This window comes from Muntiacus reevesi, chromosome 3 (assembly GCF_963930625.1).
Source record: "Muntiacus reevesi chromosome 3, mMunRee1.1, whole genome shotgun sequence".
NCBI classification, from domain to species: Eukaryota; Metazoa; Chordata; class Mammalia; order Artiodactyla; family Cervidae; genus Muntiacus; species Muntiacus reevesi.
Window position 1 is genome coordinate 33,192,632 of NC_089251.1, and position 26,785 is coordinate 33,219,416.

The 26,785-nt window shown below is 39.7% G+C and overlaps 2 protein-coding genes across 6 annotated transcripts in view; one reads left to right on the top strand and one right to left on the bottom strand.

Annotated features, from left to right (window-relative positions):
* Positions 1-23,048, top strand: GPN1 (GPN-loop GTPase 1). 2 transcript variants are annotated; one of them, XM_065928862.1, is made up of 14 exons: positions 1-148; positions 823-916; positions 6,601-6,640; positions 7,441-7,507; positions 8,373-8,410; positions 11,589-11,667; positions 11,878-11,972; positions 12,914-12,959; positions 13,812-13,958; positions 14,728-14,810; positions 16,052-16,091; positions 16,991-17,081; positions 20,340-20,447; positions 22,382-23,048. In XM_065928862.1, exons 1-14 carry the CDS (start codon positions 38-40, stop codon positions 22,465-22,467), a joined length of 1,125 nt encoding a protein of 374 aa, XP_065784934.1. In that variant the 5' UTR covers positions 1-37; the 3' UTR covers positions 22,468-23,048. The 2 variants fall into 2 exon arrangements, with proteins under 2 accessions (XP_065784934.1, XP_065784935.1); XM_065928863.1 differs by lacking the exon at positions 1-148 and adding an exon at positions 219-735.
* Positions 19,711-26,785, bottom strand: part of SUPT7L (SPT7 like, STAGA complex subunit gamma) — a 17,168-nt gene continuing 10,093 nt past the window's right edge. For 3 of the 4 annotated variants that reach the window (XM_065928858.1, XM_065928860.1, XM_065928859.1), the window contains one exon: positions 23,187-26,117. In XM_065928858.1, coding sequence (XP_065784930.1) covers positions 25,855-26,117 — 263 coding nt within the window. In that variant the 3' untranslated portion in view covers positions 23,187-25,854. Of the gene's footprint in view, positions 21,366-23,186; positions 26,118-26,785 lie in introns of those variants that run through there. The other variant, XM_065928861.1, reaches the window with a different exon arrangement.

Sequence of the window (26,785 nt, forward strand, 5' to 3'; positions counted from 1 at the left end):
GCATCTCTATGGTCTAGTGGGCGGAGCCAGGAGCAAGATGGCCGCGCCCGCAGCTGCCACGGAATCTCAAGCCTCAGGAGGTCCCCAGCCCCCAGCGTGTCTGTTGGTGTTGGGAATGGCGGGGTCTGGGAAAACCACCTTTGTACAGGTGACCTACATGGCGCGGGCGTAGTCGGGGCGCGCGACAAGTTGTCTGTGGTGGGAGTAAGGCCACGGGAAAAAGTGAGGAGTTCTCTCTGGGGAGTTGGAGGGAACCGGCGCCTGCTTTCAGGGACATACCGGCAACTCCGGTTCCTTTCTCCGCGAAGCTTTCTCAGATCCTAACCTGGGTTCATTTAGACTCTTCTACGCACCATCAGTGCCGATTTGGTACGACCGTAGTTGGTATAGAAATTGTCATGTTGCAAACTCCACAAGACAGAGGCTTAAAGGAATTCTGGCGGTTAATAGAGTGCCAGGTTTCTGAAGTGTAGATTTCTAAAGAATTCTTTCTGGGATGCCTGCCATGCTTCAGGCACTGGGGATACAGCAGAAATGACAAAGTTCCCGCTTAGGTGGAGCTAATATTTTGGCGGGGAGATAGAAACCCCGCCCCCGCGCCAAGTTAAGTAATGGAGAGTAGAGGAGACTCTTGGATTTGCCACGAAGAAAGGTAGCATTTCAGCTGAGAGTGAATGTTGTAGGTGGAGATCAGAGACGAATAAGGTAGAGGCAAATGGAAGTACAATTCTTCTGGTAAGTTGGATAAAGGGGAGGAAGTTCACTCTTGTCCCTGTGTCCTGCTCTTGGTCTCAGTCCATCCCTCTCTCCATGTCACTGCAGAGGCTCACAGGATATCTGCATAGTCAAGGGTGTCCACCTTATGTGATCAACTTGGACCCAGCTGTGCATGAAGTTCCCTTTCCTGCCAATATTGGTGAGTAAACTCTGCCAGAACTTGTGTAAAGTTTCCTAGAGAATGGGAAGCTGTCAACCTATCCTACCCGTCTTCAATACTTTCATTTTTAATGTTTTCTAAACTGCCTGATTTCATTTCCCTTAGATTTGCTAGTATCCTGAAACAGCCTTCTTCCTATTTACCATTTTTTTCTTTGTTTACTCCCTCCCCTTTCTTGTTATTTTTGTTCAGTCCTTCAGTTGCTCAGTCATGTCCAACTCTTTTAGACCCCATAGACTGCAGCACGCCAGGCTTTCCTGTCCTTCACCGTCTACTGGAGTTTGCTCAAATTCATATCCGTTGAATCAGTGATGCCATCCAACCATCTCACTCTCTGTTGTCCCCTTCTCCTCCTGCCTTCAATCTTTACCAGCATCAGGGTCTTCTCAAATGAGTTGGCTCTTCCCATCAGGTGGCCAAAGTATTGGAGTTTCAGCTTCAGCATCAGTTCTTCCAGTGAATATTCAGAGTTGATTTCCTCTAGGGTTGACTGGTTTGATCTCCTTTCTGTCCAAGGGACTCTCAAGAATCTTTCAAATCTGCAGGTTTGAAAGCATCAATTCTTTGGTGCTTAGCCTTCTCTGTGGTCCAACTCTCACATCCGTACATGACTACTGGAAAAATCATAGCTTTGACTATACGGACCTTTGTCTGCAAAGTAATGCCTCTGCTTTTTAATATGTTTTCTAGGTTTATCATGACTTTTCTTCCAGGGAGCAAGTGTCTTTTAATTTCATGACTGCAGCCATCATCTGCAGTGATTTTGGAGCCCAAGAAAATAAAGTTTGTCACTGTTTCCATTGTTTCCCCATGTATTTGCTGTGACGTGATGGGATCAGATGCCATTAGTCTTTGAATGTTGAGTTTTAAGCCAGCCTTTTCATTGTCCTCTTTCACCTTCATCAAGAGGCTCTTTAGTTCCTCTTTGCTTTCTGCCATTAGAGTGGTGTCATCTGCATATCTGAGGTTATTAATATTTCTTCCAGCAATCTTGATTCCAGCTTGAGCTTCATCCAGCCCAGCATTTCTCATGATGTACTCTGCATATAAGTTAAATAAGCAGGGTGACAATATACAGCCTTGATGTACTCCTTTCCCAATTTGAAACCAGTCTATTGTCCCATGTTCAGTGCTAACTGTTGCTTCTTGACCTGCATACAGGTTTCTCAGGAGGCAGATAAAGTGGTCTGGTATTCCCATCTCTTTAAGAATTTTCCAGTTGCTGTGATTCACACAGTCAAAGGTTTTAGCATAGTCAATGAAGCAGAAGTAGGTGTTTTTCTGGAGTTCCCTTACTTTTGCTGTGATCCAATGGATGTTGGCAGTTTGATTCTGGTTCCTCTGCCTTTTCTAAATCTAGCTTGTCCATCTTGAAGTTCTTGGTTCACATACTGTTGAAGCCTAGCTTGAAGCCTTGCTTGCGTGTGAAATCAGTGCAATTGTGTGGTAGTTTGAACATTTTTTGGCATTACCCTTCTCTTTGGGATTGGAATGCACACTGACCTTTTCCAGTCCTGTGGCCACTGCTGAATTTTCCAAATTTGCTGGCTTATTGAGTGCAGCACTTTAACAGCACCATCTTTTAGGGTTTTCAGTAGCTCAACTGGAATTCCATCACCTCCACTAGCTTTGTTTGTAGTAATACTTCCTAAGGCCCACTTGACTTCATACTCCAGGATGTCTGGCTCTAGGTGAGTGATCACACCATTGTGGTTATCTAGGTCAAGACTTTTTTGTACAGTTCTTCTGTGTATTCTTGCCACCTCTTCTTAATATCTTCTGCTTCTGTTAGGTTCATGCCGTTTCTGTCCTTTATTGTGCCCGTCTTTGCATGAAATGTTCCTTTGGTATCTGTGATTTTCTTGAAGAGATCTCTAGTCTTTCCCATTCTATTATATTCTTCTATTTCTTTGCATTGTTCACTTAAGAAGGTTTTCTTATCTCTCCTTGTTATTATTTGGAACTTGCCCATTCAGATGGGCCTATCTTTCCTTTTCTCCTTTGCCTTTTGTGCCTCTTCTTTTCTCAGCTATTTGTAAGGCCTCCTAAGACAACCATTTTGCCTTTTTGCATTTCTTGGGGATGGTTTTGATTACTGCCTCCTGTACAATGTCACAAACCTCCGTCCATAGTTCTTCTGGCACTCTATCAGATCTAATCCCTTGAATCTATTTGTCACTTCCACTGTATGAGTGTAAGGGATTTGATTTAGGTCATACATGAATGGCCTAGTGCTTTTCCCTACTTTCTTTAAGTCTGAATTTTGCAATAAGTAGTTCATGATCTGAGCCACAGTTGGCTCCTGGTCTTGTTTTTATTGACTGTACAGAACTTCTTCATTTTTGCCATTATGTTTGTGAAGAACATAATCAATCTGATTTTGGTATGGACCATCTGGTGATGTCCATGTTTACAGTTATCTCTTGTGTTGTTGGAAGAGTGTGTTTGCTATGACCAGTGTGTTCTCTTGGCAAAATTCTATTAGCCTTTGCCCTACTTCATTTTGTACTCCAAGGTCAGGCTTGCCTGATACTCCAGGTATCTCTTGACTTCCTACTTTTGCATTCCAGTCCCCTATAATGAAAAGGACATTTGTGTGTGTGTGTGTGTGTGTGTGTGTTAGTTCTGGAAGGTCTTGTGTGTCTTCATAGAACCGTTCAACTTTGACTTCTTCCACATTAGTGGTTGGGGCATAGACTTGGATTACTTTGATATTGAATGGTTTGCCTTGGAAATGAACAGAGATCATTCTGTCATTTTTGAGAATACATCCAAGTACTGCATTTTGTACTCTTTTGTTGACTATGAGGGCTACTCCACTTCTTTTAGGGATTCTTGCCCACAGTAGCAGATATAATGGTCATCTGAATTAAATTCGCCCATTCCGGTCCATTTTAGTTCACTGATTCCTAAAATATTGATGTTCACTCTTGCCATCTCATGTTTGACCACTTACTGTTTACCTTGATTCATGGATCTAACATTCCAGGTTCCTGTGCAATATTGTTCTTTACAGCATCGGACTTTACTTTCACCACCAGACATATCCATAGCTGGGTTTCGTTTCCTCTTTGACTCAGCCTCTTCATTCTTTCTAGTTTCTCGACTCTTTTCCAGTAGCATATTGGAAGTTCATCTGACCTGGGAAGTTCATCTTTCAGTGTCATATCTTTTTGCCTTTTCACATTGTTCATGGGGTTCTCAAGGCAAGAATGCTGAAGTGGTTTGCCATTCCCTTGTCCAGTGGACCATGATTTGTCAGAACTTTCCACCATGACCCGTCCATCTTGGGTGACCCTACACGGCATGACTGATAAATTCATTGAGTTAGAGAAGGCTGTGGCCCGTGTGATCATTTTGGTTAGTTTTCTGTGACTGTGGTTTTCATTCTGTCTGCCCTCTGATGGATGAGTATAAGAGGCCTGTGTAAGCTTCCTGATGGGAGGAACTGGCTGTGGGGAAAACTGGGCCTTGCTCTGGTGGGCAAGGCCATGCTCAGTAAATCTTGAATCCAATTTTCTGCTGATGGATGGGGCTGATGGATGGCTCCTTACCTGTAGTTTGGCCTGAGGCAGCCCAATCTTAGAGTCTACAGACTCTGTGGTTCAGTTCAGTTCAGTCCAGTCGCTCAGTCGTGTCTGACTCTTTGCGACCCCATGAATCGCAGCACTCTAGGCCTCCCTGTCCATCACAAACTCCCGGAGTTTACTCAAACTCATGCCCATTGAGTCGGTGATGCCATCCAGCCATCTCATCCTCTGTCGTCCCCTTCTCCTCCTGCCCCCAATCCCGCCCAGCATCAGGGTCTTTTCCAGTGAGTCAACTCTTCGCATGAGGTGGCCAAAGTTTTGGAGTTTCAGCTTCAGCATCAGTCCTTCCAGTGAACACCCAGGACTGATCTCCTGTAGGATGGACTGGTTGGGTCTCGTTGTAGTCCAGGGGACTCTCAAGAGGCTTCTCCAGTACCACAGTTCAAAAGCATCAATCTTTGGCACTCAGCTTTCCTTATGGTCCAACTCTCACATCCATACATGACTACTGGGAAAACCATAGCTTTGACTAGATGGACCTTGTTGGCAAAGTAATGTCTCTGCTTTTTAAAATGCTCTCTAGGTTGGTCATAGCTTTTCTTCCAAGGAGCAGTAGTTGATGGGATAGGTCTACCAAATGCTGCTTAGGTTTAGTTAGATATTACTGGATAGATCAATTTCCTTTTTATTTTGAATTCCATCCAAATACATTTTTTTCTAGTTCTGTTGAGATATAATTGACATACATCATTGTATATGATTAAGTTGTATAACATAATGGTTTGATTTAGAAATTCAGGAAGTGATTAACATAGTAAGTTTCAGTTCAGTTCAGTTCAGTTGTTCAAAGTCGTGTCCAACTCTTTGCGACCACATAAACTACAGCACGCCAGGCCTCCTGTCCATCACCAATTCCCAGAGGCTACCCAAAATCATGTCCATTGAGTCAGTGATGGCATCCAACCATCTCATCCTTTGTCGTCCCCTTCTTCTCCTGTCCTCAATCTTTCCCAGCATCAGGGTAGTGAACATCTGTCATCTCATATGATATAAAATTAAAGGAATGCAAAATCTTTTTTCCCTTGTTATGAGAACTCTCAATAACTTTCATATGTAACATATAGCAGTGCTTGTTACGATTATAATATTGTATATTACATCACTAGTATTTATTGGTGTTAGCATTGGAAGTTAGTACCTTTTGCCTACCTTCGTCCAATTGTTGCCTCCCTCTGCACCCACTTCTGGTAACTACAGATCCAGTCTGCTTTTTCTGTGTGTTTATTTGTCTTGCAGTGTAAGTGACCTGCCAAAGTATTATCATTAGTTCCTGGTCCACAACATACTAATTTGAAATATTTGTAAACATTTTAAAATGATCACTATGACAAATCGAGTTAATATCTGTCACCATACAACAGTATTATATTATTATTGACTATATTCCCCACACTGTACATTTCACCCCCATGACTCATTTGTTTTGTAACTGAAAGTTTGTACCTTTTAATCTTCATCACTTATTTCTCTCCCTGACATCCACTCCCCAAGTTAATGCCTTTATAAAAGTATTACCGGCTTTAACTTAGTTACTAGTAAGTGAGGAGTAAGAAATAAGCCTTTTTTCTTGATTTAACTCCCTTTTTCTATATATATGGTCGCTGAGAAAGTATTTAAGTTGTATAGAACTTTTCTTTTCATCTCCGACCATCCCTACTGTAACTGGAGAACTCCTAGCCTAACCTTCTTGGGTTACTTGGCAGTTATCCTTGGCCGTAAGGAAGTAAACCAGTGTGAAACTGGAGAAATTACTAACAGACAGTGCTGAGCATAGAAATTTCAAAAGCTGGTTTCAGTTTCTTGTCAGGAGGGAAGATACTTCCAGGGTACCTTTTCTCCTCCTAGACTGTTCCTGAACTTGTTTCTTTTGCTATCACAGTTCAGTGATCTTAGCTTGAAAATTTATGAAACAGATTTGAAAAGTGACTTGGATGCTGAGAGAGAAACTGATTTGTTTCCTTAAAGGAAGCAGAGATGACTTGAGAGGTCAGTTGGCTTAGATATTATAGAGTTTGAAATTATATTGTTTCTTATGTGTTAAATTCCATTTCTTTTTTTTTTTTCTCCCCGCAGACATTCGTGACACAGTGAAGTATAAAGAAGTCATGAAACAGTATCCTTTTCCACATCTACTTTGTTGTTGGCTCATCCCTGGTTAGTTACTGTCTGTGTATTGTGTAGCTTTGAAAAAATATCTCTGCCTTTCCTTGTGAATTATACTAGCAAAAGCATTTGATAGCTTTCAAGTGACTTTATAAAGAGGACGGATGATGAATGTGAGGAGAGGCATTGTAGGTGATTAGACATCCTATTTCAGCTTGTGAGTTCCATTTTCTGCCTTTGTCCCAAACTGCAGGATGTTGTGATTAGTACGGAGGATGAGAAGCTAGCTGGTGGTGTGCCTGGGTCCACAATGTAGTATTGCCTTGGTGGATAAAGCTATTGGTCACCATCTCTTTAGACTGGGAAACTCAAAGGTTAGTAAGATCAACTGTAAGTTTTGGGTTGGTCAACTCTTAGTACATTGCCCATAAAATGTGTACTTTCCCTTTAGGTCCTACTGAGTAGGAAGACTGACTCCAATCCTCAGGTGACTTGATGAGTGAGAATCAGAGCAAGGAGTGGTACATAGATGACCTTCATGGCTAATGCTCTCAGGCTGTCAATGCCTGAAATATCTGTCCATTCCATTTGGCCCCATTTTACGTGGCTGTTTTTAAACAATAAATGAGGTAGACATAAATAATGAATGTTTCCCTATGAGGTTAAGATTGTATGGTACATTCTAGTCAATGGAACACTAATGTTATGCTGGGTTTTTGTGTGTGTGTGTGTGTGAGGGATTGTCAAGATAATAAACTTGATCATCTAGATTGATCTATAAGCAATTTAAATCCTTAACTTAATGTCTAGGTATGGACTTGGACCTAATGGTGGCATAGTGACCTCACTCAATCTCTTTGCTACCAGATTTGATCAGGTATATCTGTCTCTATTTACATAGACATGGCTATGTTAAAACTTGTGACTCTTAAATGCCTTGGCTTGATCACTTCGGGAAAAGAAGGGCAATCCATCTGGATGTCCATATAGAATATAAGGAGGCATTTTGGTAGACAGAGAAGTAGGCAATGTGAGGATGATCAACATGGCGAGAGACTTCACACTGAATGTTTGTGGCAGCCAACACAGCAGACACCTAAGAGACTTGAGTTCTCTTGCTCTCTTCCTTTTTTTTTCCCTTTGGCCATGTGTCTTGCAGGATCTTAGTTCCCCAACCAGGGACTGAATCCTGGGTCTTTGGCATTGAAAACACAAGAGTCCTAACCACTGGAATGCCATGGAATCCCACCGGGTTCTATTCTTGATCTGTTGTTGGCATGCAGTTTTACTCTGAGGGTGGGCTGGGGAGGGGAGTGGGAAGGTCTGCCAGGCAGAGAATGGAATGATTATGGGACTTTTCACTTGCAGTAGATAGTTGTCATCTATGGGGTTTTCTCTGTCACATTCCACTTCCTTAAGAGTTTTGCATCACTATTTTTTTTTAACCCCGCTTTCACCCAGTGAGACAAGCTGTTAACATTTTACCAAAGCACCAAGAAAGAGACTTGGGAGCGACAGATCAAGTCTTCAGCTGCTCAGGTCCTTGCCCTGTGCTCCAGGGTGTTGTGCTGCTGCAGGTGTGGCTTTGCTTCTGTAGTTCCACGAGCATGTTAGCTGGTGTCCTCAGCTGGAGAACATAGAGATTCAGTTTTCAGGTGTGAGGTGGGCCACTCTGGACAGGGCCCTGCAATTTTTTTTTGTTGAACCTGGATCCTGTTGTAATTGACATCTTTCCCTTTTAGGTGATGAAATTTATTGAGAAGGCCCAGAACATGTCTAAGTAAGTGATTTCAGTCTAATGCCTATTTATTACTCTGTAGTAGACGTGTTTCTAGGTGTTTTGAAAGATTTTGGGATACTCTCAAGTTTTGAAAGAGTGAAGTTTGAGATGAAACCATGACAAGTGAAAAAATTGTGGGCAAGAAGGCAAGTCATTGAGATGCTCCACAATGTGGAGCTCGGTTTAATAGAATCGTACCCCCAATTATTTTGGAATATGGTTCTGGCTTCTTAGGAGGTATCTTTAGAATTTGAGTCAACTCACTTGTTCAGTTGCATTCTCTTACTTATTGGCATTAAAGTCTCTGAGATACCTTTCTAATCCTTATTTAAAGTAATATAATTCACATGATTCAGAGAGACTATTTTTTAATTTAAAAAGTATTAAAACATAAAATAGAGTAATATTCTTATTATCATTGTCTATGATTAACTGTTGTTAAATTTTTAATAGGTTTGCTTTTTTAAAAGAAAGGAAGATAATTTATTGTTTTTGTAAAAAGTGTATGGACATTACTGTGAATATTTCCTACCATTCATAGATTTAAAATAGAAAGCTATCATCCTTCTTATCATTAGAAATAACAATCATTATTATCATCATTGCTACTATGAGGATATAGTAGCAGTGATTTATCATCCCAGGTGTTTCTGTTTATATGTACATAGATAGAAGGATGGCTGGATAAAGTGTTTTTTACAAAAAAAGGATCATATAGGAGTAGTTTTTTTATTTTTATTTTATTTACTTTTTTTAGGAGTAGTTTTTTAAAGTAACAGCTTTATTACAGTATGAATTCACAGACCATAACGTGCACTCTTTAAAAGTGTACAGCTTAGTGATTTTTGGTATATTCACACAGTTGTGCATTGATCATAATCATCCGATTTCAGAACATTTTCATCTCCAAAAGAACCCCATTCTCATTAGCATTCATTCTATTCCCTGTTCCTCTAAGCTCCTGGTGGCTGCAGGCACCATTTTATAACATACATGCATTGAGGGTTCCATTTTCTATACATACTTATCAGTACTTATTACTGCTTTTGATTAGAGCCATCTTAGTGGGTCTGAAGTGGTGTCACATTGTGTTCATGATATATATTTCCAAAATGATTAATGATGTTGAGTATCTTTTAGTGTACTTCTTAGTATTGGTATATATTTGGAGAAATGTCTATTAGAATTTTTTGCTTTTTTTTTTTAAATAAGTTTCCAGTATGCATTATAATTTAACATCTGTGTACACTGCAGAGTGATCACCCCCAAAGGCCAGCTATCATCTGTCACCATACAGTTGATCCCTTTCACCTCTGTGACCCACCCACAACCCGTTTCCCCTCTGGTAACCACTGATTTGTTCTCTGTATCTGTGAACTTGCTTTTGGTTGGTTTTCTTTTCTCTTTGTTTAATTCTCTCTCTTTTCCCCAGATTATTCCACCTATGAGTGAAATTGTATAGTAGTTGTCTTTTTGCTTCTGATTTGTTTTACTTAGCGTCATCCATGTTGTCACAAGTGGCAAGATTTCATTCTTTTTGTATGGCTAAATAGTTTTCTACTATGTGTATACCACGTATTCTTTATCCATCCATCCATCGGTGAACACTTAAGTTGCTTCTGGGTCTTGGGTGTAGTACATAGTGCTGTAATGAACATATGGGTGTGTATATTTTTTCTAATTAGTGTTTTTATATTCTTTGGATAAATACCCAGAAGTGGAATCACTGAATCATATATGGTAGCTCTACCCTTCAGTTTTTGAAGAATCTTCCTACTGTTTTTCATAGTGGCTGTACCAGTTTATACTCCCACTAACAGTGTACGACTGTTTCTTTTTCTGTACGTCTGCTTCAACACTTGTTATTTGTTATGTATTTGATAAGAGCCATTCTAACAAGTGTGAGGTGACATTTCACTGTGGTTTTGATTTGCATTTCCTTAGTAATTAGTGATGTTGAACATCTTTTCATGTGCCTATTGACCATCTGTGTATCTTCTTTGGAAAAATGTCTACATATTATATCCTTTCTCATTTATAAATCATGCTGTTTGTGAATTGTATGTGTTCTTTATGTATTTTGGATACCAATCCCTAATCAGACGTGATTTGCAAACATTTTCTGCTATTCAGTAGGTTGCCTTTGGGTTTTTTGTTAGCCATGCCCAGTGACTTGTGGGATCTTAATTCCCCAGCCAGGTATTGAACCCTGGGCCACCACAGTGAAAGCGCCAAGTCCTAACCACTGGACCACCAGGGAATTCCCACCTTTTAGTTTCGATGATGTTTTCCTTTGCTGTACAGAAGCTTTTTCATTTGATGTAGTCTCATCTTTTATTTTTGCTTTTGATTTCCTTGCTTTTGGTGTCCGATTCCCAAAAACTTCACTAAGAGATGGCATTGAGGCTCCTGCCTCTGTTTTCTTTCAGGTGTTACATTCAAGTCTTTCATCCATTTTGAGTTCTTTTTTTTTTTTTTTTTTTTTTGAGTTCATTTTTGTATGTGGAGTCGTCTGGTTTCATTCTCTTGCTTATGACTGATTTTCCCAGCACCATTTCTTGAAGAGACTTCCCTTTCTCCATTGTATGTTCTTGGCTCCTTTGTTGTCAGTTAATTGTCCATGTGTGAGTGAATCTTTGTTCTTTTTTACAAACAGCTTTATTGAGATATAGTTCATGTGCCATACACTTTACCCATTTTAATTGTGCAATTCTGTGGCTTTTATGGTAGTTATAGAATTGTACAGCCATCACCACAAGTTTAGAACATTGCATCCCCTCAAGAGGAGACCCTCTTCTTTAGTTACCACCTTCTTTTTCTCTTCCTCCCTTCCCTCCATTTTCCTTCAACACCACTGCTAAGTAAACAGGTTTCCCAAGAGATTTACATACTGGTTTTGGTTATCTCTCATTTTTAATGCAGTGTGTTTCTAAAACTGTCAGTTTCCTCTGTGACTGCAGCAGTGATGTATTGCTGCTCCTGCCAATGAACCTGAATACTGGACACTGACCAAAGCCTGGGGGAATGTGGTCTTCACTTTAATGGCAATGGGAAGACGTGAGACTTGGCATGGGAGGTTATTTCTTGTCTTAAATGCCCAGATGTTAATGTTTTGTGGTCTGGAATATCTTTCAGAATGCACAAATAAAAACTTCTTTTATGATCTTTTTTGACACAGGTATGTCTTAATTGACACACCTGGACAGATTGAAGTATTCACATGGTCAGCTTCTGGGACAATTATCACTGAGGCCCTGGTAAGTATTCTAGGACTTGTTACTGAGGGTTAAGTAGAGAGCCAGACAAGAAAAACTTCATCTTTCTGCCTGGGAACTTATGTGGGATAGAGTCATAGAGCTCTGCACACCCTCCTAAAGTGGTTCTTCCTCTCCACAGAGGGTAGGAGAAGAGTTTGGGGACAGGTCAAGGACTTTTTGACTAAAGCTGTGATTATTCTGTGGCTTTAGGCATCCTCGTTTCCAACGATTGTCATTTATGTAATGGACACATCTCGAAGTACCAACCCAGTGACCTTCATGTCCAATATGCTCTATGCCTGCAGGTAATGCATTATTGTTGGGCATAGTATTGTGTCAAGAAGTGAAGTCTCCACTTGTTCTTTTCCTTCATTTTTGAGTCCTGGGTGCTTCCCTCTCAGTTTGTGCTGCCCATACCCTCTTTAGTGGCTCTGGGTTGGTGAGGGAAGAAAAGCACATATGCCTTGGCATCAGCCCCTGGTCGTCTTTCCCCTTTGCTTATTACAGAATAGGTGATGAATGAAAATGCACCTTCTGGTAGATGTATTGCCCCAGTTGAATGAAATCCAATTCTGAATAGAATAGAAGCTCTGGTCTAAATGCTTTTTCTTTTCTTTTTTTTTTTTTTTTTGTGCTAGGAAAAATGAGATTATAACATGAGGAGAGACTGAAGTAAAGATTCATCTGTGACTCTGCATGCACATATTTTCTCAAGTGTGGTGCTATTAGGAGAGGAAGGGCATCTCCTACTAGGCTATGTTAGTGTGTTAGACCTAGGAGCAAGGTGGGCCATTGTTAACACTGAGTTTAATTTTAGGCATTTGCAAAAAGCAAGCACTCCAGTTTGTCTCTTCTAATGTGACCAGGGATGTTCCTTCCTGTTAAACACAAGAAACCCTGGTCCAAGTAGAAATCTGATGTTTGATAGCATGATTTTGTCTTCATAGTAACTGTTTAATAAACAGTTAATTTGGTAAAACACACACACACACACATAAACATCCCCAGGATCAGTACCAAAGCATTATTACTCCAAAAATAGGAGAGAGTGTGTATGTGTGTTATTTGCTTAGTGGTAATGGTTTCCTGCTTGGGATGGGAACACATGTGAGTGGTGTGTGAAAATGGATACCTGTATTTAGAGTCTGAATCCCTCTCCCTTTTAATTACTCAGTTCCATTGGATTAATAATGCAAGCAGGAGCTTAAGTGCTTTTACTATTAATGGCTTCATATTTGATTTTCAGCATCTTATACAAAACCAAGCTGCCTTTTATTGTGGTCATGAATAAAGTAAGTGGAGTCTTCTTCCTGTCTTGTCTGAATATTTCTTTTCATCAGAACCTTGTGTTAGAAGTTTGGTTAGGTGAGAAGGATGATTTCAGATGCTGGAAAGCAGATTTAAGCTAACTGAAAGCAAAGTTGTGAGCACTTCTCAGAAATGGACTCAATTAAATTGAATGAATATATGTCACTGATTCTTCTCCAAAGTTAATTTAGGCTAAATAGAGTAGCTCCTGGTCCACAGCAAATGGGTTATCCCTCAAGATCAGGACTGTATAAATGGTGAAGGGCCTGCCAGTCTATGGGGAGTGGCAATTAAAACAAAACCAAAACTTCTCTGTGGTTGGTTGTTGGCCAGAATGCAAGAGACTGTGTACTTGACTTTGGAGCCTGGAAAATGCTGGCCTCCACTGTGGCCATGGTCACTTGGCAGTGGATAATGAAGGGTCTGTTTTAACCTGGAATATACAGATCTTCATTTAATTACTTATACTGCACAGCAGTCTTGGCTCTTTGTGGCTTGCTTCAGTGGAGGAAGAAATGGGGGAAGCAGAGAAGGAAAATATATGAATGATTGCTCTTTGTTATCACCACTTAATTAAAAGAAATTGGGAGGAGGAACTTCCCTGATGGTCCAGTGGTTAAGACTCCACACTTCCACTGCAGGGGTCATGGGTTCAATCCCTGGTCAGGGAACTATGATCCACATGCTGTGGGATGTGGCCAAAATTTTAAAATTTTTTAAATTAAAAATAAATAAATAATTTTAATTAAAAAATTAGTTTTAAAAAATAAAAATTCCCATTGTTTGGGGTCTGACCTCATATCTGGTTGCTGATAATTGTCTTCTCTCTGGTACAGACTGACATCATTGACCACAGCTTTGCAGTGGAATGGATGCAGGATTTTGAGGCTTTCCAAGATGCCTTGAATCAAGAGACTACATACGTCAGTAACCTGACTCGTTCAATGAGCCTGGTGTTAGATGAGTTTTACAGCTCACTCAGGGTAAACTCCCTTTCTTGCTTATGCTGTCCATCTCTCCAGTTAATCTATTAATCCAGAGGGCTGGCTTTGAACATATCTTTGGAGAGGAAGTTCATTACTTTACGAAAAGTAATTTATAATGCGTTGCTTATTAAAAACTGGAAATTTAAAAGATAAATATAATAAAGACCCTACTTTCAGAGAGTTTATGGTCTAGTTAGGAAAGAAGGCTAAATACAGAGTTGAAATACAATGTATTGTAACTTATATTGTGATATATTAGGAAAGATTAAAAGTTGGCCTGATAGTGGTTAGGTGGTAGATCACTTTTGAAATGAGGGATTTTGGAGGATATAGCACATATAGGTGTGCTTTGAAGGAAGGGTAAGATTTGTGTAAGGAAAAGAGGGTGTGGGTAGCAAGGAGTATGTTCATTGTCCAAGCAAAAACATTGAGATACTAATTTTTATAGAGAACCGACTGTGGTTTGATGTGATAGGGAACAGATGAAAAGAACTACTGCTTGTTTGGTCCTCATTTTCTTTTTCACTTCTCTACTTTCCATGGACTTATTACCATGACTTTTAAACTTAAAAAATTAAAAAATTTTTATTTCCATGACTTTTGAGTAAGCATGCTGTTCTGTATTGTTTTAGCATCATTCTTTGCCAGGGACTTCTTAACTTCCAAACTTCTTCTATGAAGATTTTATGAAATTTGAACCAAATAATGTACACTGTTTAAAAATATGCAGTTGTTTCCTCAGTGGCATTAATGATGCTTTTGGCAGGTGGTGGGTGTGTCTGCTGTTCTGGGTACAGGATTAGAAGAACTCTTCGTGCAAGTTTCCAGTGCCACAGAAGAATATGAAAGGTGAGGATAAAACAACATTTTATTGATGGCATTCTTAGTTACTCACAATTCTGATATGACAGCAGTTTTGTCAGGCAAAATGTTTTGGTTTTCATGTTTGTATTATATTTTCCATGTAGATGTGTACTGGGTCTCATCACATTTAGGGTTAACAAGTACCCATTAGTTTAAAAAAAAACAAAAAAAAACCACAATAATATAAAATCTTCACTTTATTGAATGATGAAGAACAGGAGTCATCAGGTATTGTAAAAGTCAGATATTAAATATTTTTGGCTTTGTGGACCGTAATAACTCTATCATTGTGGTGCAAAAGCACCTATAGACAATTCCTAAACAATTGGGTGTGGCTGTGTCCCAATAAGACTTTATTTATAAAAATAGACAGTGGGCTGGATTTGGCCTGTTTGCCACATTTGTTGACCCCCGATTAAGAACATAGACTTGGGAGTCAGATAGACATGAGTTAGACTTCTTTTTCCTTTGTTTAGTAAGTGAGTAACTGTATCATTTATTGTTAAGGTTGGTCATTGTGAGGATTATTTGAGATTATTTGAGATGATATACCTAAAGCACCTAGCATAATTGCCGACACAATGAAAGCATGTTTCTTTATAAATGATTGTTATAACTGTTGTTGTGGTTAATACTGGAGTTCCATTTATCTAAAGGAAAGTGGAGTCAGAGCACCTATGCACTTCCCTTAGGTCTGATAACTGGCTGCTTTCTAGCAAGCTTAATACTTAGTACGATCCTAGTAGCCACATTATTATTTTCAGACATTATTTTTTGTTCATCAGACAAGGGTTGTGGGTTTTTTTTTTTTTTTTTTGCGAGTGTTATCAAAGTCTCAGGATAGACTCTTTTCTGTATCCTTTCATTGTTGCCCAGATGAATGACATAATTTATATACTGGGCTTCCTGAGTAGGCCTAGCTTCTTTTACTCATGATTTAAACATCTTTTATTCATGTTCATCCAAGTGTATGATGAACTCATCAGTCATGGTCTCTCCAGAGTTGATCTTCCCAGCTCAGCAGTCAGTCTTTTGTCTCTGCTGGTTTCAGGGTGGGGGGCATGCACCTTGCTTTTAATTCCTTAGGGATAGAGTCTTAGTGACTAAGATTTGTTACATCTGCTGTTTGGTGACATAAGATCTTTTGTTATCATCAAAATACTAGGAAAATAGAAGTAACATGATAAATTATTAATCAAAGGGATTTAGAGTGTTTCTCTTTCCAGAGAGTATCGTCCCGAATATGAACGTCTGAAGAAATCACTGGTAAGATAAGAGGCTGTTTGTGTTTTAGGGCTACTAAAAAACAGTCTCAAACTATGTCCTAATCCTTCTATCGTAAGTGATTTTGTTTTGGTTTATCCTTTAGATACTTGTAACGGCTTTCCTTGTAGCTCAGCTGGTAAGGAATCCGCCTACAATGCAGGAGACTTGGGTTCGATCTCTGGGTTGGGAAGATCCCCTGGAGAAGGGAAAGGCTACCCACTCCAGTGTTGTGGCCTGGGGAATTCCATGGACTGTATAGTCCATGGGGTCACAAAGAATCAGACAGGACTGAGCGACTTTCACATTACCTAGTTACTTGTGAAGGATACATGTATCTTTTAGATATAATGTATCCTTTAGATACTTGTTAATTTGATCTGTAAATTTGTCTGTATGCTGTCTGGATGCAGAAAGACCTCTTTTTTTCTTCTCTAAATTTGAAGTAATTAAAATCAGGTTTATCCTGTTATATGTGCTGAGCCCTTCTAGTGCTACACCTCCACCCTGACGCCAAGGTCCATTTAAAGGCTATTGTAGAATTTTGTTTAAGAACAGAGAGACAGTTCATAACTCTTACCCCAAATGATCAGGTGTCCTATCCGCATTGGCTCCATTGGACATCTTATCATTCAGCCTTCCTGCTATGTATACTGAGGGTTCTTTTGAAGATTCTGTGTCCAGTTTCTGAAACCTCTAATACAGTCTGCAGAGCCCTTTGGAATGAATTTATGCTAATATGGGCCCACACTGATTAGTGTTTCTGTCATCATTTATCCCTTATCTCCCTCATTGTTTAAGTAGCCTCTAGTATTTGTATAATTTGTCATTTCCATTAGAAGTCTGGCATCTAACTTGGGCCTTCTTTTTTAATATAATGACATATTTTTCTGTGTATATAGGCCAGTGCACAGAGCCAGCAGCAGAAAGAACAGCTGGAACGCCTCCAGAAAGATATGGGCTCTGTAGCTTTGGACACAGGAATTGCTGCAGGTACTGGAGGGTCTTCTGGTATTAGCAACTAAAAGAAGGGTACAGTTATCTCCACTTAGTAGTTAGGTGTTTGGATTTAAGGGAGAGAAAGAGAAAAGGATAAAGTAAATGTGGTATTTTATATCTGTCAATCAATTTAGATAAATCCTAGATCCAAAAAGTAATTGGCCACCCATGTTTCCCAACTGAGCTTTTTTACCCTTTTAGACTCCTGAAGAGGGAGTGGTCATGACATCCCATGGCCTTAGGTTACATGGCTTGATGTTAGGTTCTCCTAGAGACCATTCCCTAACAAGCTGAATCTTCTGCTCAGGACTCAAACCCACTAGACTTTCTCCTGATTATTGGAGCTCAGCCCTTACTTAGTTTCCCTGTGTAGGGAGCTTACTTCTATTAGTATATTCAGTTTTCCATTTTTTTCTATTTTTCTTTTAAAATTAATTAATTTATTTTAATTGGAGGCTACTTACTTTACAATATTGTAGTGGTTTTTGCCATACATTAACTTGAATCAGCCATGGGCGCACATGTGTTCCCCATCCGGAACCCCTCTCCCACTTCCTTCCCCATTCCATCCCCCAGGGTCATCCCAGTGCACCAGCCCTGAGCACCCTGTCTCATACATCAAACCTGGTCCAGTAATACACTTCACATATGATAATATACATGTTTCAACCCTACTTTCTCAAATCATCCCATCCTTGTCTTCTCCCAAAGTCCAAAAGACTATTCTTTACTCCTGTGTCTCTTTTGCTGTCTCACATATAGGGTCATCATTGCCATCTTTCTAAACTCCATATATATGCGTTAGTATACAGTGTTGGTGTTTTTCTTTCTGACTTACTTCACTCTGTATAGTAGGCTGCAGTTTTATCCACCTCATTAGAACTGATTCAAATGCATTCTTTTTAATGGCTGAGTAATATTCCATCGTGTATATGTACCACAGCTTTGTTATCCGTTCATCTGCTGATGTACATCTAGGTTGCTTCCATGTTCTGGCTATTGTAAACAATGCTGCGATGAACATTGGAGTACAGGTGTCTCTTTTAATTCTGGTTTCCTTAGTGTGTATACCCAAAAGCGGGATTGCTGGGTCATATGGTAGTTCTATTTCCAGTTTTTTAAGGACTCTCCATACTGTTTTCCATAGTTGGCTGTACTAGTTTGCTTTCCCACCAACAGTGTAAGAGGGTTCCTTTTTCTTCACACCCTCTCCAGCATTTATTGCTTGTAGACTTTTTGATAGCAGCCATCCTGACTGGCGTGAGATGGTACCTCATTGTGGTTTTGATTTGCATTTCTCTGATAATGAGTGATGTTGAATATCTTTTCATATGTTTGTTAGCCATCTGTATGTCTTCTTTGGAGAAATGTCTGTTTAGTTCTTTGGCCCATTTTTTGATTGGGTCATTTATGTTTCTGGAATTGAGCTGCAGGAGCTACTTGTATATTTTTGAGATTAATTCTTTGTCAGTTGCTTCATTTGCTATTATTTTCTCCCATTTTGAAGGCTGTCTTTTCACCTTGCTTATAGTTTCCTTCATTGTGCAAAAGCTTTTAAGTTTAATTAGGTCCCATTTGTTTTTCTTTGCTTTTATTTCCATTACTCTGGGAGATGGGTCATAGATTTATGTGTGATTTATGTGTGCTTTATGTCAGAGAGTGTTTTGCCTATGTTTTCCTCTAGAAGTTGTATAGATTTATGGTCTTACGTTTAGATCTTTAATCCATTTTGAGTTTATTTTTGTGTATGGTGTTAGAAAGTGTTCTATTTTCATTCTTTTTCAAGTGGTTGACCAGTTTCCCCAGCACCACTTGTTAAAGAGATTGTCTTTTCTCCATTGTATATTCTTGCCTCCTTTGTCAAAGATAAGGTGTCCATAGGTGTGTGGATTTATCTCTGAGCTTTCTATTTTGTTCCATTGATCTCTATTTCTGACTTTGTGCCAGTACCATACTGTCTTGATGACTTTAGCTTTGTAGTATAGTCTGAAGTCAGGCAGGTTGATTCCTCCAGTTCCATTCTTCTTTCTCAAGATTGCTTTGGCTATTGCTTTTTTTTATTTCCATTACAAATTGTGAAATTATTTGTTCTAGTTCTGTGAAAAATACCGTTGGTAGCTTGATAGGAATTGCATTGAATCTATAGATTGCTTTGGGTAGTATACTCATTTTCACTATATTGATTCTTCCGATCTATGAACATGGTATATTTCTGCATCTATTTGTGTCATCTTTGATTTCTTTCATCAGTGTTTTATAGTTTACTATATATAGGTCTTTTGTTTCTTTAGATAGATTTATTCCTAAGTATTTTATTCCTTTTGTTGCAATGGTGATTGGAGTTGTTTCCTTAATTTCTCTGTTTTCTCATTGTTAATGTATAGGAATGCAAGGGATTTCTGTATGTTAATTTAATATCCTGCAACTTTACTATATTCATTGATTAGCTCTAGTAATCTTCTGGTGGAGTCTTTAGGGTTTTCTCTGTAGATGATCATGTCATCTGCAAACAGTGAGAGTTTTACTTCTTCTTTTCCAATCTGGATTCCTTTTATTACTTTTTCTTCTGATTGCTGTGGCTAAAACTTCCAAAACTATGTTAAATAGTAGTGGTGAGAGTGGGCACCTTTGTCTTGTTCCTGACTTTAGGGGAAATGCTTTCAATTTTTCACCATTGAGGATAATGTTTGCTGTGGGTTTATCATTCATATATGGCTTTTATTATGTTGAGGTATGTTCCTTCTATGCCTGCTTTCTGGAGGGTTTTTATCATAAATTCTCCTTTTCTTGAAAAATACTCAGCTCCTCTGTCATTTCACCCTCTGTTCTCTTCAGACCTTCTCTGAACTTAAATTTCCATCAGGAAGTTTCCTGAACACTCCACACTTTTATGCTGGACTTACCAGCACACTGGGTCTGCTCACATGTCTTTAGCCTTCATAGGAAAAACCATAGCTGCTTTCAAGCTGAGAGCTAGTAAAAACAAATGACATTACTACTAAGACAAGCTTCTTGAGAGTTGAGTTTTTCCTCAACTTAAAAATGAGACCTCTTGGGTTACTGGCACTTTGTGAAATAAACTAGCGTAGAAATGTTTAATGGTATGAATAGTACATTTAAAAGAGAGAAGATCCTGCATTTTATCATGATCACTTTCATCATGCCAATTTTTAATCATAGTTACTGATTCAAAATTACCCTTTTGAGGAGGCCTGTGTTCCTGATATGCTGCTGATAGTATTTTACATGCAGGGAGCTCATCTCCTGTACTGGACCCTTCTGATTTGATCCTGACTCGGGGAACCTTGGATGAAGAGGATGAGGAAGCAGACAGTGATACTGATGATATTGACCACAGAGGTGAGAGGTGGCTGAGGTGACTCATGAAAACACAACAACTGCTTATCTTCTCATTGTTTGCCTGGGAGCTTTCTGTTATTGAGAGACTTTAACCATGCAGCCAGTAATAGGGGGGAGAGGAAATGGTAAAGGATATAGCACCAGGAAGGAGTTCCATACATTGAGAGTTCCTGGCCTTCCACAAGAATGGTTAGTACTGAGCTTGATTATGGCCTTTTCTTAGTCTTGTGTCTTCTCATCTTTAGGTCCTAACTCAATTTTGAGGAACCCAGGATTGTTTATTATAATTGTTTTAAGAATACAGGAGGCCTTAGTGAACCTAAACTAGTCAGAAGGGACTGTAACATTGAGGAGAGAATGGCTTTGGAAACCCTAAAGGGTTTTATGTGGCATAGTTTTATGGACTGTGGACAGAATCTATTTCTTGAAACAACCCTTTTAGGTCCTTGCTGTGCTCAAGTGTAAACCTCTATTTCAGTGTGCTGGATGCTAACATGTAAATTGCCTCATTTAATAATATTTATTGAGGTATAATTTACAAACAATAAATCCCACCCCTTTAAAGTGTATAGTTCAGTTCAGTTCGGTCACTCAGTTGTGTCCAACTCTTTGCAACCCCATGGACTGCAGCACGCCAGGCTTCCCTGTTCATCACTGCCAGAGCTTGCTCAAACTCATGTCCATTGAGTCAGTGATGCCGTCCAACCATTTCATCCTCTGTTGTCCCCTTCTCCTCCTGCCTTCAGTCTTTCGCAGCATCAGGGTCTTTTCCAATGAGTCCCTTCTTCGTATCAGATGGCCAAAGTATTGGAGCCTCAGCTTCAGCATCTGTCCTTCCAGTGAATATTCAGGGTTGATTTCCTTTAGGATTGACTGGTTTGATCTCCTTGCAGTCCAAGGGACTCTCAAGAGTCTTCTCTAACACCACAAGTGTATAGTTAGATGAATTTTAATACATACAGTCTTGTAGTAATTACCATCATAAGCAAGAAACTGAACACTTCCATCACCCTAAAATTTTGCTCATGCCCATTTTTATTTAGTTCCTTCCCCTACCCCAGTTCCTGGCAACCACTTATCTGATTTTTGTGCCTATGATTTTGCCTTTTCCAGAATGTCATGTAAGTGGAATCACATATTTAACTTGACTTTTTTCATAGTGTAATGCTTTTGTGATCATTCCATGTTATTGCATGTGTAATATGTTTTTTTAAAATTGCTGGGTAATATTCCATTATGTGAATGTGCCTTTGTTTATCCATTCACAAGCCAATTGACATTTGGGTTGTTGCCAGGTTTAAGCTGTGGTAAATAAATTGCTATAAAGATTGGTTAATAGGTTTTTATGTGGACACAGGTTTTCATTTCTCTCAGTTAAAAATATGTAGGGGTGGGAACCTCAGTTACTTTATGAGGGAAGCATCTCCCCACCTATTGGTTAAAGAAATTGTACATTTGGGGCAACATGGTAAATAGAACCTGCTTCTAGGAAATACTTCCTTATTGGGAGAAATGAACATGTAGTGTCTTAGAAAGCATACAGTTGACTCTTGAACAACTCAGGGACTGGGGTACCTATTATCCTTGGTACAGTTTTTTTTTTTCCCCCCTTGGTACAGTTTTAACAATCCTCATATAACCAACTTAGAGTTGGCCCTCTGATTCTGTGGTTCTGCATTTGTGGATTTCATCAACTGTGGATTTCATCAATATATATATAATGAATATATATTTCATTATATATTTCATCATATATAATACTGTATGTTGTATTTACTACTGAAAAAAGTTAGTGTGTAAGGCGACTCACCCAGTTCAAGCCCATGTTGTTCAAGGTTACATGTACTATTTCTTATGGATGGGAGACAGTGGCTGTAATCCACCTGTCTAATGGGGAGAGTTTGAAAATAACTCAACTTCTTTTTTCCTTATAGTTACAGAGGAAAGCCGCGAAGAGCCAGCATTTCAGAACTTTATGCAAGAATCAATGGCACAGTACTGGAAGAAAAACAACAAATAGTTTCTATAGTTCAAAATTTTGGAACTCTGTGTGAAGGACTATCTTTATCTCTGACTGGGGGCTACAATCTATAAAGGATGGTTTTGTTCAGAATAGCAGTTTGTCTTACTAGTGAAACTTTCTGACTCCGATGAAGCCAGGAATAGATTATTTGGACCTGCTGATTACCATTGGCCTTCCCCTTGGATTTATGCAAGGAAGCATATTCTGTTTTTGGACACTGATATCCCTTTGAGCCTAAAACCGTAAGTTGTTATCATTTGAGCTCACATACTTTTGCTACTGATGGATGAAACAGAGAACTTAGTAGGCTGGATCTCTAGCCTCTACTTCCCGAGCATTTGCCTTTGAACTTGCACCATGAGTTCCCTTCCTTTTTAGCAGAAAGGGCGAGAGGAAACAGGAGCTTGTCCAGAATAACAGTGGAGTCTCCTTGGCAACCAGTCAATGTTGGTATGAAATGTGCCTCCCACTGGGGAGCTCATTATAGAGCATCAGGTTCACTGAAGAAAGTGGGCAACATGTAGTTATTAAGAATTCTACTTTAGATGCTGGCTTGGATAAAGAGTTTTTAATTTTCACTTTGTTGTAAACCTGCTTGTCATCATTTCAAGTAAGAAAATCATCACAAATAGTCTCTTCAGTTCAGAAGAGATTTAAAGCCACATGATGTTTATTAAAGTTCTGTGTACACACCACACCTAATAGCGAGGTATGAAGCCAGGCCCTGTTTGTATTGTACTTTAATGAAGTGTGTCCTTCCTTAGTGATTTACTCAAAGGACATAGGTTTGGGTCAGTGCACATTCCATGCATAATAGCCCTGGTAAGGGTTTGCTTCACCTCCACATTCTTCACAGTATCTTAAAACATAATATTATTTTTCTTAAGAAATTTTATTCCTGCCTAACCTGTATTTCAGTTCAGTGGTTCTCAAAGTGTGGTCTCTGAAACAGAAGCATCAGCATCATCTGGGAAGTTACCAGAAATGGGACATTCAAGACCAAAATCAGAAACTGGGGGTGGCGCGTGGGGCCTAGCAGTCTGTTTTAAAAAGGCCTCCAGGGGATTCTGATGCATGCTAAGTTCAGAACAGTGCTCTAACTCAACAGCCTATGGCATAATTCCAGACCAGGTGAATCTCAGGTATCAATGCTCCTATGACCTGCTTTATCAGAGTACCCGAACCTTGGCCATCTAGTGCCTATTCTCCAATTTAAACCTTCTAAAAATAAAAATATTTTGTTTTACATGAAGTATTAATTTCAATACTGTGTAACTAATGGGAACCACTGGTCTAAAAACTTGAACTTGTTCTTTAAGAGGAAACCACTTGCACAGCAAACCTGTGCATACCTGTTTTTCTCCCTAGTACCTTTGAATACTTTTTCATTAAAGAGGAAATCATCTGGCCTAAGCTATAAGCTCCATAATGGCAGAGACAGTCTTACTCATCTGTGTATCCTTTGCAAAGGACCCAGTACATAATGGGTACTCAATAAATGTTTGCTAAGTGAACCAACTAGATACTAAATGGCTACTTTCTGGAAACTGACCACCAGATGTGTACTTTCATCAGTAAATAAGGGGAAGTGAAGTGAAGTGAAATTTGCTCAGTCATGTCTGAGTCTTTGCGACCCCATGGACTACAGTCCATGGAGTTCTCCAGGTCAGAATACTGGAGTGGGTAGCCTTTCCCTTCTCCAGGGGATCCTCCCAACCCAGGGATTGAACCCAGGTCTCCCACATTGCAGGCAGATTCTTTACCAGCTGAGCCACAAAGGAAGCAAATAAGGGGAAATGAAGCTAAACCTGGAACAGGAAAGGTTTAAACATGTCAAGGATGTCCAATTAGCAAACTTATAAATGCTTTGGCAACAGTTTAAATCATAATCTTATTTTGTTGCTGTTGCATTCATATTTATTCCCAATACCTGAGACATTTAAGGCACTCAGTGATACAGGCCTTGATTTCTAGTCTACTAAGAGTGTTCTAAATTTCACAAGACTTGTATTCTGCACCCCCAAACCAAACTTCAGCAGTACTTAACTTGCACACATTTGCTAGTTACTCCTGATTATTCCAGTGCTACATCAAGTACTTAATAAATAATTATTGACACTATCAGATGCCAAGTAGGGCAGATACTGCGATGGATGAGTAACAGCAGTCAAGTTGTTCAGGACATGATGTAAAGCAGAAAGGTGTATACTGTTAGCCTTTTAGAGGCTGCCCATCCAGTAGAAGCACAATGTGCAGATGTAAAATTCTGGTAAAGGAATGGACCACTGTCCTCTGATGGCCAAGCAGATGCAACAAATGAAATAGGCACAAGTCTGTCTATGGACAGGTCCTGTTTGCTTCATTCACAAAGTGAAAGTGTTAGTCCCTCAGTCATGTCCCAACTTTTTGCAACCCCATGGACTGTAGCCTGCCAGTCTCCTCTGTCCATGGCATTTTCCAGGCAAGAATATTGGAGCAGGTTGCCATTCCCTTCTCCAGGGGATCTTCCTGACCCAGTGATCGAACCCAGGTCTCCTGCACTGCAGGCAGACTGATGAACCATCAGTTAGTTTCATCATTCAAAGAGGAGAAAATGAAAGGAGCAACTGAAAAATGTACATGCTGAAAATACTGGGTTGCCCTCCTTTGGGTTTTTGTATAGAATATGGAAAAGCCTGAATGAACTTTTTTGGCCAACCCAATGTTAAAAATCTGACTGGAAATAAAGAGGATTGGAATACCTGGACTAAGTCTAGAGAAGGAAGAAAAAAAATATATGGTTGAGATAGGAGAGGGCTATTTGGATAAGCAAAAAGGCTGTTCACACACTGCTCTGATTTCATAGGAGATTCTGTGGGCAGCAGAAACAGTTAGAAAAAAAAGACAACTGATAGATAAGCTGTGCAATGTTGAGCTATTTCCATTGGATTCCCAATGACTTGAACCAAAAATGAAGCAAGTTAAAAGAAAAACATTGACATCTGATATCAGCATATATGTGAGTCTGTTCAAGCACAGCTGTGACACTTAATAACATCTTCATCTTCATAATATCCCTGCAGTGTAGGCCAGACCCAGTGTGATTCTTAGTTGTGCAAGAGAAACAGCTTGAGAGAAGCTAAGTCACTTGACACACGGTAAAGACAAGTCAGGGACACTTCTGGTCTCTGGATCACCATCCCGGTATGATATCTGTGAAAGGTGGCTTGGTTGTGGAAAACAACAAAAACTGGATGCAAAAGGTAAAAGTAAACTTATTTGGTTAAATCCAGCTCCACTGATATCAGGAAAACCCATTGTGTTTAAGAGTTCAATCACTATTTGTGGAAACAAATAAGAACTCACCAGAGTTTCTGTTAGGTCTTCTAAGTCTCCCTCTGCCTTTTATATTTTCCTCATTCTCTTTTTGCAGCGTTGGTTGAAAACAGGGGAGGAGCCCATGAGGCTGTCAGTGGAGTGGGAGCCGTAGCTGCTGTCTGAGTCGTCAGGGCTTTGGGGGATCCCAGCTTCACTCATGCCTGACATCGGCTCCTCAAACACATCGCTGCCCAGCACGCCATGCCCAGAGACGTTGCCTTCTTCACTTTCTTGAGGCTCCATTTTCACGTGGGCCAAGTTCCAAAAAGGGGAAGCATTTACCTCTGTACCTGAGGATGGAAAAGAACACAGAACTAACTAGCAGCAAGAAAGGCTGGAACAAAGCAGGTGGCATACACCGCCCAGGGCTGGCTGATGGCCTTTGAACTCAGTTTTCATTCTGATTCTCTACTTGCCTAGAGAATATGGTGGTTATTCTCTGCTCAAAAACTTACCAACTTAAAATATCTTCTTTTCCACTTCCTCCCCTTCCTTTACCTCACCTCATCCATCTCCATTTCCCCTAAACCACGGAAAGTAAAGCTATGCAGGTGGAAATAGTCATGGTTCAAAGGCAGGCACAACCATGGGTTCTTGGGCAAGTGTTACATTTGCCTGTCCTTTTATGGGGCTGTCTTGTTTTTCTGCCTTGTGTTTGGGTCCCTGATTCTCTCTCACATTATGAAGTTAGTGGTCACTACAAAACGGTGGCAGCAGTTCCCAGACTGCTAAAAAGAGACATGACCCCAATGTCTGAAAGAATTTCTTTCTGGCTCTCCTGCCTCTGTGTCTTCTAGCAAAGCTGTTCTGTGGTTATTACGTCTTCCATAGTGAAAGGCTCTCTGCCCAGTACTTTGAAAATGTGCCCTAATTCTGTTTAGGCCACACTGGAGGACTGGCTGTTTGCATCATTAGTTCATTGATGACATAATTTATATTTCTAAAGAACTGGGACTTC

Bases quoted from the DNA above. Each gene is read 5' to 3' on its own strand.
- GPN1 (XM_065928862.1), top strand. From the start codon at position 38: ATGGCCGCGCCCGCAGCTGCCACGGAATCTCAAGCCTCAGGAGGTCCC. The intron at 149-822 runs GTGACCTACATG...ATGTCACTGCAG, and splicing joins GGAAAACCACCTTTGTACAG to AGGCTCACAGGATATCTGCA. The intron at 14,811-16,051 runs GTGAGGATAAAA...TTCTCTTTCCAG, and splicing joins GCCACAGAAGAATATGAAAG to AGAGTATCGTCCCGAATATG.